This window comes from Leopardus geoffroyi, chromosome D1 (assembly GCF_018350155.1).
Source record: "Leopardus geoffroyi isolate Oge1 chromosome D1, O.geoffroyi_Oge1_pat1.0, whole genome shotgun sequence".
Taxonomy (NCBI): Eukaryota; Metazoa; Chordata; class Mammalia; order Carnivora; family Felidae; genus Leopardus; species Leopardus geoffroyi.
This window is the reverse complement of record NC_059329.1, coordinates 29,390,127-29,406,700: the sequence shown is the minus strand read 5'-3', so window position 1 is coordinate 29,406,700 and position 16,574 is coordinate 29,390,127. Positions and strand designations below refer to the sequence as shown.

The following is a 16,574-nucleotide window of genomic DNA, read 5'->3' as shown; positions in this document are numbered from 1 at the left end:
ATTCCAAAGGTGGCATTATACTTTAGAATAGCAATATCATTTGTTACAGAAATGTGTATGAGCTCTCACGGAATACCTGGAACCAGTGTTTTCCCTTGAAAGACATAAGGTCACATGGGAATATTTACAAACTTTTTTCCCAATTTCCTACTGTCAACTTATGAAATTTAATCATCCTGATCCCGACAGATCCAAGTAATGGTGATTTAGTGCTGCATGCTTTTACATTTTACTTCCTAATACAGTGAGTGTTTGATCAACACCACTGCCAGGCAGTCTGAATTGTTTCTTGATGAACCTGCATTGAGACTGGGGGCGGGATGGGGGGACGATGTGCAGGTTCTGGCTGAGTGATATCCCTGACTGCTACAGAACTCTTTCTGACTGATTGGGGAGCTGCAAGTTGAAGCATCTGGTGCTTATGTACAAAACAAACATAAATAAGAAATCATGTACAGATGTGACTCTAACAAATCCCCAGCAGCAAGAAAAGAAGTAGCATCAACAAATGAAAGGAGAAAAATCAATACTAAAAGAAGAGAAGAAAAGAAACAGAATCCTCCAAAGACTATACTTCAGAAGTTTAATTTCAGGCTCAAATACCTGACCAAAAAACAGTATTTGTAGTGATATCTAAGATTCCTGAAAAAGAGTTTATGAGGACCAAATTAGAAATTGCCTATTCCATTCTGCTGTCTCCCTCTAAGGATTAAGAGTGATGCTTACCCAGAACAATGGATGCCTAGAGAAGAAAAATTAAGTATTACAGATCACTAACACCAACATTTTGTATTGTCTAAAGGAGGCCCCATAAATTCTATCCCCATATATCCATATATTCTATTAGATCCAAGTAAAGAAATGTGAGTTGGATTATTTTAGCTGTTTAATGCTAATTACAATGTAAAAAATAGCACAATTCTGGAATCTTACTCCAAGAACATTGTTAATGTATATTGACAGGAAGATATTCTTCTTATTCTAATGTAATGGATATATATTTGACTACCAAAAGAAATATTTTAATAATATATAAATAAAATATTTAACAAAGTAATGAGGAGTCAGATTGTTGGCTCAGAAGTATCCTATGCTTGACCATGAGAAAATACCAATACACCTCTGTCACCATGGGTCCATGACCTTCTGTAGGGTTTTCCTTTGGGTTCTGAGAGACAGCCCAAACTCTTCAAGATGGGTCACAATACCTATGCTCCATGAAGAAGGGTATCATCTCATACTTTTACTGGCATTGGGGGAACAAATTTATATGTTCTACATACCATTTTCTTGGGCTCTAGGTAAAGTATACCGTGTGGATATCAAGGGATAGAATTAGGATCAATGCATGGAAGCTACATGAATAGCTTAAGTAAATACTTAAGACACACAGAGCTGTCTTAAGTAAGAGTAGTATACATGGTAAGTTTTCTGTCACTAGAGATTTTGAAAATAGAGGAGAAGGAACTTTGAGAGGCTTGCTTCTGTAACTCTGGCATTTATCACAGTACCTGGCACATGGTAACTTCTCAACAATCAATTATTGCCTGATGACTACATGACCATTTAACAGGTTAGGAGAAGATGCTATGCCATTGAACAGATGAATGCCAAGGTTCATGTCAGCCTAAGATTGTATAAGTTACCATTTTTTTTGGCCTTGTGTAAATGGTGTGGTGCTATAAAGTCATTTCTTAGACTTGTTCTATTTTGTATTTGAGGGATTTTTTTTTTAAATTGTGTTTTCCTCCTAATGTCTACAAACATGCAAGTCTTTATGAGAGAGAAGTAAAAATATTTTATACTATCTAGCTAAAAGGATTTTTTCCAAACACTTTTGACTTTATCTCCTTACTGCCAACTAATTTGACTAGTAGAACTCAGGAACCATTTTAATATTAGTGTTTTCAGGCTGAAATGAGAAAGTCTTGGAGAACCATCCACGTGTGGGCATTTGTCTTTTGCAGTTGGTTACTTTTTTGTGGGGCCACATCTTAGTCCATTGAGACAATGGAACCCATGGCTGTAAATCTTGCACGCTTATAAACATTAATCTTGTAAATCTTGCACTATTTCCAAGAAGCTCAGTGAAACCCTGCAAAGAAAAATCTGATCAACAGTAGTAAAAATATACTATAAATGAATTTTCCTTTAAGTGTTATGATGCTTAATGGAAATGTGCCTGCCCTTTTCTTTAATTAACTTTTAATTTCCATGATATTGTGAAGGAGTGATGATGACAACGTTATTCTAAAGCATGATACAGAAGAGGTCAAAGTTAAGCATCCATATTGAACCAGATAGCTTGGTTCAGCCCAGTCCCCCATGCTGTATAGCAGCCAATCATGTGAAAGAACTCTTCATCACCTGGAAGACTAAACAGGGAGTAGGGTATATGAACCTACATTCATCACTAGGTCTAGAAAAAAATAGTAAGGCAGAGAGGAGGAAGGGGAGAGAGAGAGGTGAGGAAGGAGAGTAAGGAAGGAGGAGGGGGCTTTCAATTTGTCTGCAAATGACATATAGAGGAATCTAGATGGAGTAGAATATAAGAGGTTTCCAGAAGGTTTTTTTGGATGTGAATGGACAGAAGTCTGGGAGTCAGAACTTGGGGAGAGAATGTAGACCCCTACTAGGGAACATCAATATTATCCACCTACTGAAGCCCCTTATCCTTGGGTACCTAAAGAACATTTGGGGATGTGCAAGCTAATTCCTACCTAAGACTATTTGTAGCCTATCTTCAGTGCAGTTACACTGCCCTATATAGCATTCTACACATTTTTAAAGGATATTTGAAGTTGAAATGTGATATTTTGCTCCATATTTTCTTTCCTATATCTGCTTTTCTTAAGCTGTTGTTAAAAGGAGTTTGCCTTCATCAGTGATAAATAACTGAGGTGGCCCAAGCACATAGTGACAATGAAGGGTTATTCTACTTGCAGAAACTCAAGTACTAAATTTATTAGGAGAAAAAAAATTACAAATGAATTTAGCATGAATACTGATGACTAAAAGAAAACCACCAGGAATCATGCCAAGTAATGATTTTAGATTCAAGTTACAATGACCCACTTTGTGGTTTCTCAACAATGATTTTTGTAGAGCTTCTGTTACTTCACCACTAGCAAAGGAATTGGAGAGGTATGTGGAAGTGAGTACGTGTTTGTTGTCTGTGAAGGTATATCTCTTTTTATTTTTAATGTTTACTTATTGACAGAGAGGGAGAGAGAGAGAGGCAGAGAGAAAGGAAGAGATAGAATACCAAGCAGGCTCCATGTTCATCTCAGAGCCTGACTTGGGGCTTGAACTTACAACTGTGAGATCATGACCTGAGCCAAAATCAAGAGTCAAATGCTTAACTGACTGAGCCACCCAAGTGCTTAAAAAAAAAAGTCTTTTTGGGGCGCCTGGGTGGCGCAGTCGGTTAAGCGTCCGACTTCAGCCAGGTCACGATCTCGCAGTCCGTGAGTTCGAGCCCCGCGTCGGGCTCTGGGCTGATGGCTCGGAGCCTGGAGCCTGTTTCCGATTCTGTGTCTCCCTCTCTCTCTGCCCCGCCCCCGTTCATGCTCTGTCTCTCTCTGTCCCCAAAATAAATAAACTTTGAAAAAAAAAATTAAAAAAAAAAAAAAAGTCTTTTTAATTTCTTTCCAAAACCATAGTGTACTTAAAAAAAATCCCTTTTATTTCCTGTAGTTTTCTTACATATCTTTTAATATGGGTAGCAACTAGTCATCTATATAGATCCACACAAGACCCATGTATATAGTGACCCATAAGGCATGATTCCCTTGGCCTAAACCCAGGGTGGCACACTACAGCACAGGAACCAAATCTGACTCACCACAGTTTCATAGGATCAAAACCTTTCTTGATCTTGGTACATATTTTCTATGCATGCTTTCCAGCTACAACAGAAGGGTTGAATATTTGCCCTAGAGACTGAATCCTGCAAAGCTTAAAATACTTACTACCCAGCCCTTTACAGAAAGCATTGTCAATACTTGATCTAGACTCTATAGATACTAGATCATCATCATGGCTCATCTGGATTAATTACAGAAATTCCTGAATTTGTCTTATCTCTCATCTTTCTAACATATGTCCTATTTTTATAGGGATCTTCTTAAAACTTGAATATGATTAGGCCACTCCCCCTCCCATTGTTTACATAATGCAAATCTAGCCCCCTTTTTGGGTGAACTTTCCAAAGCCATTTCTCATTGCTTCCTTGCCAGTCAACTCTCTACTCTCCTCAAATGCGCCATGCTCCCTTTTCCTGAACCCATGTGATCACAAATACTGATTCATTTTAGAGTGATTCCTTGTTCCTTTTCTTGTATCACTCCTTATGTGAAACCCAATGCAGACAGAAGTCCACCAGGGAAAGTTTTTATGCCCTCTGTGCCTGTAGCACCCTGTATATATCTCCATGATAACATTCATTTATGACACTATATTGTCATTTCCCTACTTACTGGTCTTTTCTCCTAGTTGATGGCAGGCTTTTAAAGGATAGACCTTGCTCTGTTCTGAGTGTCAAGAATACATGTGTTCTATATGCACACATATTCACACATGCATTTAAAATACTGTCAGTCTTAAAAAGAGGTCTTCATTCTATTTATGTGTGTATCATTTTTTTTTTTTTTTTTAATTTTTTTTTTTCAACATTTATTTATTTTTGGGACAGAGAGAGACAGAGCATGAACGGGGGAAGGGCAGAGAGAGAGGGAGACACAGAATCGGAAACAGGCTCCAGGCTCCGAGCCATCAGCCCAGAGCCTGACGCGGGGCTCGAACTCACGGACCGCGAGATCGTGACCTGGCTGAAGTCGGACGCTTAACCGACTGCGCCACCCAGGCGCCCCTGTGTGTATCATTTTTTTGTGAACTACCCCATAATAGTTCTATTGCATCAGAATCTTGATGGTAGAATTTGTTTATTTTGGAAAAAAAGATTTGCAGGTGAGTTTGATGCTTCCCTCTAATTATGAAACACATTTTACAGTATCAGAAGCATAGAAGAGTAGATTTGGTCCTTTACAACTTATTTCTACAAATAAATGTAATATCTTAGATGGATTGATTAAGACATTTTTGAAAGCCGAGAACCACCTTAGCATGGGGAGCTGGGGAATCTGTGTACCTGAAAGCCAGCACGTTAGGCTGACGAACATAAACATGTCATGGAACTTTTCTAATGTGCAATGTCTTGACATCAATCGATATTTTAGGGTGTATATAAGTCTTATGTATCAAAAGAGAGGGCTGAATTTTAAGCATGTCTGCATTTTTGCAGGAGGTCTTGGCCATGTGTGCAAATAGATATCTGTGACCAAGATCGACAGGAACCCTTGAATGGGTTTGGTGGGAGGAGTCTTTTCTATCTATAAGGCCAGGAGTTGGAGACAGTTCCCAGAGGTGGAAAAACTCTGACAGGCAAACATTAAATCCCTGAAGAAATCTTTCTTAAATTCTAGTATCACCAGGGTTTCCCCCTCAGGGCTGAAGGGGCTACTGCCTTCCTAAACCCTGTGGCTAATAATAGAACAAAGGCAAATGACTTCAGTTCTTTGGTCCTCAACCAAGTTTGTTTAGCCCTTAAGCTACTGTGAATATTGCCGGAAAGAAGGAAAGCTGTGGTCAAAGCTGCAGAGTAATGTGGTGACAGCTTCCCTGAGTGCCTGCTAATACAGATATCATTTCATCAGTGTGATCCTAAGCGACCTCTTGCAAGGATTAATAATGGAGAATAAATCACTTGAGGGAGACTCAGCAGCAGGCCCCTCATGGGAGCTCTGGGTGACTACACCAGAATACTGGAGAAAGAAAATGAAGGGGAAAAGTGGCAAATGGGATTAACAGAGAAACACATTGCATCGGGGGGGCCCTGGTTGAAGGAGTGAAGCAGACCCATGAAAAAAAAGTGCAGTGCTAGTTCGTTCATTTCTGTGTTCACCCCATTTCCATGGCTCCTGAATCCACCTGTCTCATGGGGACTTTCCCTGCAGGATGTAATTTGAATGTTATTCTCTTTCTATAGGTTGCAGAGAGTTTGGCCTGGTTCTAACCAAGACAATATCTTGTCCTCTCTTGAAGCTCATTTTATAAAACAAAGACTTACCCATTGTTAATGTCAATCGCTCCTCCTTGTCTTAAAGTATATTGTACTTTTGAGGGACTCTATTTCCTAATGTACCCAATCTCCTCTCCCAGCCCGGGGAAGTTTTTGGACATTTTCAATGAACAGTTACAAAGAAATCTTTTTTTGTTTGTTTGTTTTTAATATTTGTTAGAGAGGGAGAGAGAGAGAGACAGAGACAGAGACAGAGAGACAGAGACAGAGAGAGAATGAATCTTAAGCAGGCTCCATGCTCAGCACAGAGCCTGACACAGGCCTGATCCCATGACCCTGGGATTATGACCTGAGCCAAAATCAAGAGTCTGATGCTCAATCAACTAAGCCACCAAGTCACCCCACAAAGAAATCTTTATTTTCAATTGAAACCCTTGTGGGTCAGGCAGCTCCTTCACACAGGCCATGTTAAGAGTGGTCTATCTAGCCAGCCCCATCCTTGTCAGACCCTTTGAGTTCACAATTTTATTTTCACTCTCTGGACCTGGAAGTCCTATCTATTCTCTTAGTGAATAGGACCTTCCCCTTCTGTTCTCTCTAGATAGGGAATAATTAGTGGTACCATTGGGAGAGGACCAGGGGATCAGTGGGTGCTAAGTAAGTGAATTCCAAACTTATGCATTATATTTAAAAAGGGACAAGAATGTGGCATTTTGGCTCAGAGGAAAAATCAAGTGCCTTTCCCCTAACACAGTGTGAAGTGTGGGATAATTGCATGCAGCATTTGTTAATGGCTAATTTAATGGCTAATGCTTATGAAGCCCTTACTTGTGCCAGGTACTTTATAGGCATTCTTCTTCTTTTTTGTTCATTTTCGAACAGCACTATAGAGTAGGTATTATTTTCCCCTCTTTAAAGATGAAGAGTGTGTGGCAGGGAGGTTGGAGAACATGGCTGGGACCACATGACCAGGGAAGGGTGAGGGCCTATCTGTGGGCTCACTGTGGAGGCCCAGACCACCTCACTCCACCTGGGCCCTGAGCTTTTCTTCTGTGATGTACCTCCACCCACCCTTTCTCTGCTTCTCCTTCCCCTTCTTCCCTTCTGATGCTGTGCTCTGGTCTCCCTCTGACCTCATTTGTACCTCTATAATCAGTCTTCTCCAGCCCTACCATGTTCTTTATATTTCCTGTCTTCCTCAAAAAAGAATTATCATAGTTTCTTAGGAAAAGAAAAGATAAAATTATAAAAACAAATGTGGATGCCATTTTACAATTTACTGAGCATTTAAAGACAGATTTCATACTTTTGAGCAACTGCATGATAGAAATTTTATCACATCTTTCTTAGAGATTAGGGAAATGAGGTTTAGGACATGAAACCCCTGTCCCAGATGCTTCCATCACTAGACGAGACCCAATGTAAAACTGTATCTCTGGACTGTGAAGAGTTTTCCACTTACTAGCAAAAATTTCAAACTCTTGTGGTGGCACCATTAATGAGAGTAAGCAAAAGGGGCCCAGTGGGGGTATTTTGGGAATTCCTGCCTTCCACCTTGACCGCAGAGTGGCTGCTTCTCAGCCCCAGGCTGCTGCTGCCATGTGGGAAAGAAGGCACAGGGTTGACAGATTCAGCATCTCAAAGGAAGGCAGAAATCAGAATGGTTAAGAAAAATTCCCTGATCTTCATTTTTTGTTTTTAGTTTATTTATTTATTTTGAGAGAGAGAGCATGAGCAGAGGAGGGGCAGAGAGGAAGGAGAGAGAATGCCAAGCAGGCTCTGCACTGGCAGCACGAAGCCTGACATGAGGCTTGATCTCATGAACCGTGACATTATGACTTGAGCCAAAATCAAGAGTCAATGATGCTAAACCGACTAAGGCACCCAGGTGCCCCTAAGACATCCTGATCTTTAAATGTCAGTAACTACTCTGCATACCTGCATGAGATCCCAGGGGAGGCCAATATGTGCAAGCTGTGTACTGTCCCGAGACCACTAGCTCACAAATTCTCCACCAGACCCCATGACTTCCCATCTCATCTTAAATTGTCCGATTCCCACTGTGACCCCTAGTCTCATATCCGTTCCTTTCCCATTTGCATTCCTTCTGCTAGCTGACCATTTTCACAGTAAACAGCCTCCTATAGTGTTCTCAGGGGCTCCCTCCTCCCCTCACATGCTTCCTCCCAGCAGCTAAGATGCTTGGTGATAGAATCAAGAATGGCTATTTACAAAGAAGAAGGAGGTAATAGGATGAAGGAGGCTCTGTCCACAAAGCAAGAAACCCTCTACTCAGGCAGTCGACGAAGGGAAACAGAATTGGAAATGATTTTTATTTCAATTAGATTTTAATTAGCTTCTGTCTTGGAACTATCGGATCGGTTCCCAAATAATTGAAAAAGCAACCATATTTACATCTGTTGCTCCTAAGAATAGCAATTTTGTAGCATCTGATCCATATTGTATTCAGAGGGTGAGAGAGAGGAGGGAAGTTCAATGGGGAGAGGATTTCAGATGAAATAATCAGTGTCAACAAAAGCAGTGCGGCGGGTCAGCTGGGAGACTGTATGAGCACTCCTCTGTAGCCTTGCCCTAATTTCACATGGAATTAATATGGGATGGGTGGTAAGAAGTATTTCATTAGCAGCTTGCACAAACTTATTATAGAGCTCTAGCAACTCTGAATCAAGCACGCTGGAGAATTAAGAAAAGCAGATATTGCAGTCAAGTGTGTAACATACAGGAGGGTCAAGTGAGGCATCTTAGGGAGGGAGTCAGGAATGTGTCCTTGGGGCCAGGTGCTCAGCATTGAGAGTGTGCTGGCTCCAGCTGCAGCATTCCTAGTGAGTCACATTTCTCTGTGCTTCCTCCCTTATGGTCTGCTGAGATGAAATATCATGCAGTGAGTGGGGCTGAGACCTGTGTCCCACCTGATTTCCGAAGGCCATTCAAAGATTCTGATCATAACTTTGCAAGATCTCTTTTTTTCTGACAAGACAAACAGGGCTTGCAAGGCTATGAGGTTGATGAAAATGCTTTCCCCATGGGAAAACACAAGTGGATAGCTCTGTGAATTTTCTCTTGAGGAAAATGTGGTGTTTGGGAGGCTAAGCAGCTCATGGCCCCAGTTTCCTCCAGAGACCAGTTTCCTGTTCACAGAATAGTGTGTTGCAGAAAAATTTCTCAACAACATTTTTCTCTGTTGGTATGTGGTTGGTAATGTCTTTGAATAAATACTTAAGGATCCCCTTCCTGCCACAAATTAACCATATACTTGACTACACTTCTTCCCCCTTCTTAGAGGATGCAGAAAGATGATTGCTGAGTCCTGGTGCCTGAGTCACCTCTTCAGCATCTCTTCACAGTTATGCAGCTTCCTAAGGCCCAGGCGAGGAAGGTCATGCAATTAGTGATTCTAACCCCTAAATTTCCTCTCTTGCTCTGTGTACTTCTCTGGTGCCTGAATCTTTTGCAGTGGAATGCATTCATGTGGTACTTGCATAATGCAAAAATAAATTTTACAAAGTCTGCTGCCTGAAAATAAATTTAATATAGCAGATTGTGATTGTGTTTTATGCAATCAGAAATAAAATTATGCTAATAATACTTTCAAGAGTCTTATATAATATAGTTATTGGTCCATTATCACAACTGTTAGTTCTGTCTCCAGCATTGCCAGTAGACAGGTGGTTCTGCTGTAATACCATAAATGACGTGTAAGCAGGGTCTGTGCCATTTATTCAGGACAAATGTCAACACAACATGCATACATATATTCTTTCAGAGTTTTTTTCCTTAACTGCCCTATGTAACTTTATATTCTTTGCCCCCCAGCACCATTCCCTTTATTCTGTCCTGTTAGATTTATTTTCTTTATTGAACTTATTACTCTTTAAGATAATTATGCATTTTAATTGCATATGAACTGCCTTGCTCCTCTTGACTGTTAGTACCTCGGGGCAGGGACCATATCCCCAGTGTCTGGCTCATAGTAGGCTTCTAATAAATATTTGTTTAGTCATTCAGTAAGTATTCCTAGAGACCTCCCATTTAGCCAGCATATTTCAGGCATGAAAACATAGACATGAACATGACCAAGAAGGCTCCTTCTCTCATCAAATATACAAATTAGTAGGGAAGGTGGCCAATGTGCAGTCAGATAAGTAAAGGAACAAGATATGAAATAGAAACATGTCATAGAACACCAGAATCCCGAGGAGAGGATAAAACACAGTGATGTGACAGTGGCTTTGCACTGCACTTGAGGTGTGCCAGCTTCAGATGCCAGGGAGAGGAGGTGGAGCCTCACAGCAGCCCCAAGTAAGGGGCAGAACAATAGGTTCATGTTGTCACAAGGACACCAGTAGCCCCTGTTGGATCATCCACACCTCCCTTTGCCCTGGCATGCCCTTTGTGTCTCTTCTGCCTGTTGGATACCTATTTTTCCTCAAGCCTTCTCTTAGGTATCATTTTCTCTGTGAAGTCTTTCCTGTTCCCTCCTCCCCAAAGAGAACTGGCCACTGTCCCTTTGCACATATATATACTATCATCCCCTACACATATTTACATTGTCACCATGACCTAACCTTTCTTTCTCTCATATATTCACATATATTTCTTGATGTCCTGTGGTACTGTAAGTCCCTGTTAGACAATAATGACTCCTCCTTGTATGCCTAGAGTGTGACACAGACACGGATTTTAGGTTCTTGATAATTATTTGTTAGATGAAGGGAGAGGTTGGTCCATGTAATCATGGATAAATATATAAATGAAGGAAATGGAAGGACTCAGAAAGGCTCTTGCATTGCTAGGATTTCACAATTCCTGTTTTAAAAACTTGTCCTTCTTTTCTCCATCCCAGGAACCTTCATTAACTGCATTTTCTTTGGCTCCTTTTGTATTTGTATGTATGATATGTGGTCCACAGCTGTTGTCATCACATAAATTATAAAATTACATTGAATCCACTTCTGCCTTAAGTATAAGTTCCAGTGACTCCCCACCCCCACCCCAGTACACATCCATATGCACCACTCTGTTCTTCACTATGGTCTAGAGTTTCCTTACTCATTGATTTTCCTGCTAGGGCTTAAATAAATTTCAAGTCATGAACATTTCTGCTTTCAGCTCTCTGTGGTTGACTCTGTCTTTTGATGTATGTATTAATAGAGAACAAATATTAGCAGATAATGTATTGGTGGCCAAAAGATGAAAAGAGGATTCCTGTTAGTGTAATATTCGTGAAAGTCTTGACTTGAACTGTCATAATCCAACAAGGCTAAATTTATCCTTAAATAGATGAAATAACACCAGAGGTTCCCCTAAAAGTTATAACATCTTAATTACTGCCATTAAAATCTCATATCCACACATCATATACATCTTGAACTTCAGTCTTAAAACAGATACGTTATTTTTTAGAGAATCCTAAGGGGACAGAAGTCACACAGTACTGCTGAAGCCTGCTCATACTAGACAAATAATTTTTGGCAGAACACTCAATCTAACCTAATAGATAATGCTGAGCAAGCAGAGCCTTTAGTTCTTCGAACACTGATGAGATTCTATACAGTGTTTTCCTTTGTGTAGTTTCATTATTTGGGAAAGGCCAACATAATATTTATCTGTGGATTAGACACCATGGATACAGGCAGTAAGCCTTTTAGATATGTCTCCCTAAGTTCCTATTGAAAAAATATAGGTGGCTGGTGTTCTCGCTGGTTAATTTTGCATTTTGAAATACACAACTTACCACAGGTTTAGGAGCCAGCATATAGACTCATGTGTGAGCATGTTAGGACACAATTGTGCAGAATGAATTCCTTCAAGCTTCCACTTCTCAACCGAGTATGGCAGAGAATATGGAACAAAAGGAAGGACGTTTTTATATAGATGGTGCAGGTCAAAACCTACCTGATTTTTCATAGGTGATAGAAAAGAAGAGAGATAAAAGATAATGTTTTGGGTTTTTTAAGGATCAATATTTTAGTCTATGAGTGATGTCCCCATCAAATAGTGAACACAGAGAAGGAGGTGGTGTAAGGGGTACAATGATTCACTTGAATGTTGACATATTGCATTTGAGTTGCACGTGGCCATCAAAGGCAAGATGACAACAAATATTTTCTGTGTGTCTGGGCCTCTTTTAGGGTCTGGGGATTGAAAAATGAAAGTAACACATGGTATCTCACGGTGGAAGGGCAGGGTGTTTATAATCTTTCAGGGAGCAGAGATGTATAAACATACAGCTATAACGCAAATGCAAATAGAAAGTGCTGCTTGAAATCTAGAAAAAGTAAACTCAGAACTGGAACCTGTCCCCAGGGTCCTGATATTGTCTAGGGAGAAATAAAATACAGTTCTAGATTACTGATCTCAGAACTTTAACCTATTCAGTGGGCATTATCAAGTACTTCTTGTGTACGCTGTGCTCCATTTCTTAATTATAATGCTTCTGAAATGGAGAAGGGCAACTTTTGATGCTTTGTAATTTAATTATATTCTTTAGGGATATTACAACTTCCTTTTGTACTATGCCCATACTTAACCCGTAGTTTTCTCCTCTGTAATTTGTTCTTTCCAGTATATTTGCCCAGGAGAAGGGCCTGGCCACTGTGCATGAACTCCCCATTTCTCAGACCAGGGAGGAGATTCGTGAGTAAGTGGTAATGGATATACTGTCGTGCTAGTTCATAAATCAGTCTTCTGTCAGTTAGGTGGGCATGAATCCATCTTTCAAAACTTGATCACCTTTGGTTGAGCTGATTAAGTTGATTTTATGATTCTGCAGAGTGGAGGTCCTGTCTCTGGAAAGGTGGTCACCCCTTGCTTGCTCCATTTCTGAGTGCTTCCATCCAGGGGACTCTGCCTGAAATGACTAATTGACCTCTTCGTGTAATGGCAGAAGTCACTGCTACTCACTTCCAGTTCCAGATTTGTCTTTTTAAAATTTTTTAATCTTTATTTATTTTTGAGAGAAAGAGACAGAGTGCAAGCGGGGAAGGAAAAGAGAGAGAGAGGGAGATACAGAATCCAAAGCAGGCTCTAGGCTCTCAGCTGTCAGCACAAAGCCTGATGCAGGGCTTGAACTCATGAACTGAGAGATCATGACCTGAGCTGAAGTTGGATGCTTAGCCAATTGAGCCACCCAGGTGCCCCTAGATTTGTCTTTTTAATACCAATGTCATTGCACTGGTAAAATTTCAAGCTAATACAGTGTCATGGGTTGAATTGTGTTCCTCCTCAAAACAAAATATGTTGAAGTCCTAGCCACTGTTACCTATCAGTGTTACCTCATTTGGATATAGGGTCTTTGTAGACATAAGCAAGTTGAGATGCTTTCATTAGGGTGCATCCTCATCCAAAATGACTGATGCCCTCATAGAAGAGAGAAATTTGGACACATACACAGAGGGAAGTCAGCTGTATGAAGCTGGAGAAATACACTGGAGGTTTGCTGCCACAAATCAGAGAAAGATTGGGGCTACCAGAAGCTGGAAAAGGCAAAGAAGGACCTTTGATGTTTTAGGAGGGAGCAGGATCCTGCCAACACCTCAGTTGTGGACCTATAGTCTTCAGAACTGTGAGCTGATCAACTTCTTTTGTTTTAGCCTCCCCTCCAGCTCCCACCCCCCTCAGTTTATGGAGCTTTCTTACAGCAGCCTTGAGAAACTAATACAACAGGTTATGGTTAGCTCTCAAGTTGGATCTAAGAGTTCACTAAGAATTCGAATTGGATTTAGGGTTTCAGATCAGATTTCAGAATGTTTCTTAAGTGTGTCTTCTCTGGAAATAAAGGTTAAAGTTGAATCCCAAGGATGCTGAAGTCATTTTGGATCTATCCACTGTGACTCTCAATATGCTCTTCTTCCTTTGCCCCTTTATGAAGAAAACCCCTTCTTTATTGAGTGCAATATAATCCAGCATCAAAGAACTTCTCAGAAAAATAGAGCTATGAGCCGGGAATTAGTGACCTGCAATTGTAAAATAGCAATTCATTAAATCACGTAAACTTTCCTTAAAATTTATTTGGAAGCAGGATACCAGTAAGAGTTAAGAGTTACCAACTCTTTTTTTTTTTCTAAATTGTTGAACATGCTGGGATAAATGGGTATTTTTTGCCTTTACATGCTTCATTTATTTTTATGATTAGACCCTTCTCTAAAGTATGGTTCCTCCTAAATACATTTATAGAATTGTCCTTAAATACCTAAATCTATATATGGTTATGATATATGGTTATATATGTATGGTTTTGTGTGTTTAGATGTGTGTATGTATGTGAGTGTAAGCTGCGTACCATTTCGGAGGCTAACGAATACTGTCTGAAGCCTACCCATGGAGTGTATGGGCTGAATAATTGTCCACAAATAAAGGGTATCTATCTTTTGGTTGGGATAAAGAAGTCAGACAGAAATCACACATTAAACTTTACCATAGCCCTAGTCTCTTCGATTTTGTGGTTTGAAGTTTGGGCTTCCACCTTTAAAGGATGTTGGTTTGATCTTCTCTTCCTTTATTTTGGACTCTTTTTTTTTTCCTGGAACTTTAAGTAATATTTTTTTTTTCCATCACAAGCAAAGAGAGAGGTTGGGAATGAACATGCAATTAGATGCCTAATTGCCTTTTGATGAGGCTGCGGGTTGTAGAGTTAGGGCATGTGACTAGGGATTCTTTAGCTACTTAAAGCATTGCCGAAGAGGCTGTGGTTCAACAGGACCACGAGTTTCATGGTCACTCTTTGAGAGAGCTGCCTGCTGTAAAGACCCAATAGGAGAGGTAAGCACGGTGGGAAGGACTTGGGGCATGCCTCTTTCTCCTTGAATGGAGAGTAAGAGGGTACTGAAGACCAAGAGATGGCAGAGGCAAGAAAGTGAAATGAAGAGGGCAGACAGGAGGTACACTTGGGAAGACAAAACAATTGCTATTTAATGTCCATTATTTTGTAGGACAAGATGAAAAAGAAAACTCTTCACATGGCAATAAAGGTCTCCATTGCCACAAGGTTTGTACAAGGTTTTTGGTGCCTACACCAATTTGACAGCCTAACTTTAAAGTGTTTAAAACTTGAAGGGAGGAATGCGGAAAGGCAGCAGTTATGCAGGGGAGGTTACATAGTAGGGAGAGGGAGTCAAGAGAGAGGGTCAAGAGAAAATGACTGCAGTGGTCATTTCTGGCCCTATTACCAGTTATGATGGATGATTTTGGAGAGGCAGGAGGAACAGTGTCTATTTAAAGATGGCAATTAAGAAAATATGTCTAAGTAGAGGGAAAATGGCAGTTCCGATTCTGGCTGTTGATGTGTCTGATGAAGCAGGACTGATTCACCTACAAACTGACACAGCTGCATTAATGTGGCTGAAAATAGCAGTTCTCATCTGCCCGTGATGGAGCTGTGGTGGAGAGTGCCTCATCACCTGTGGGCTTATGAATGTAGATTATTCCCCTTTGACTGAAAATCATTTCTATCTGGTTTCTTCCAAGGGTGTTGAATCACTGCCTTCCATTGTCTGCTAAATGAGCATTTAAACGCCAATTTGTTGTTTGGAGTTTGGACCTCTGTTCATTGGGTGATAGTGAGGTATATTAACCTTATGCTTTTGAGATTTTCTCTTGTATTTTGTGTGAATCTTTTTTTTTTAATGCCAAGTGTAATTGCTGTGATTTGCCCAATTGCTTTCATGTACATGTAGTGAGACAGGTTTATGATACTGGGATATACGAGTCAGTGAGCAAAATTAAGCCTTCATTATCTGAGTCTATGACTGTAGCTCAGTTATAAAAAAAAATTGCAGGTGAAAAAAATTTGATTCTGAACTTAAAGAGACCTTGCCTCACACAGACATATTTTAAATATATCCTATGGCATCAAAACTATTGAATTTAGTTATGCTTTCTCTGCATTTTCTCTCACCAATACTGCTGAATATCAGGATTGCTGGGTGTAAAGAGAAGCATTTCCTTGTAGTTTTAAATTAAAACATATTTCCATTTTTCACTTAGGAGATAACACCCATGTATGTTTCTTGTCCTTAGAAAGGTAAGACACATGTACAATTTAAGGGAAAAAGTAGAGCGGCAGAATTCATTAGAGAATGGTAACCCCCTACCTTCTGCTTTTCATGGGTTATGCTCCACAAATGAATCTTCTTAGAAATCTCTCTGGGTTCCATCTACAAGCCAGCACCTCCTGGGGTTGTCTGTAATTGGGCATTATGATTTGGGATTCTGGTATTCTTTGAGGGAAGAGCACAAATAAAGGGTCTGATGATAAAGTGAGAATTGCAGAAGGGATCTTGGTGAGCCAACACACCAGGGATAGAGTGTACACGTGCAGAGAAAAGCTCACACTGTGAACTGGTTAATCAAATCAAGGCACAAATAGGTACTTCACACACTGTCCCTGTCCCAATCTTACATGTCAAAGTGGGGGTACTCCATTTAATTAGAAGGTACAGTCCAACACAGCTTTCTGAATGTTGAGATGAAATTA

At 40.3% G+C, this 16,574-nt stretch overlaps 1 protein-coding gene across 10 annotated transcripts in view; it reads left to right on the top strand.

Moving 5' to 3' along the window:
- Window positions 1-16,574, top strand: part of OPCML (opioid binding protein/cell adhesion molecule like) — a 1,064,335-nt gene that overhangs the window by 644,873 nt on the left and 402,888 nt on the right. For 5 of the 10 annotated variants that reach the window (XM_045483507.1, XM_045483513.1, XM_045483505.1 and 2 more), the window contains one exon: window positions 12,666-12,740. The exons of the other annotated variants lie outside the window; for them this stretch is intronic. In XM_045483507.1, the coding sequence (XP_045339463.1) occupies window positions 12,666-12,740 (75 nt within the window). The remainder of the gene's footprint in view (window positions 1-12,665; window positions 12,741-16,574) is intronic. 10 annotated transcript variants of the gene reach the window in all.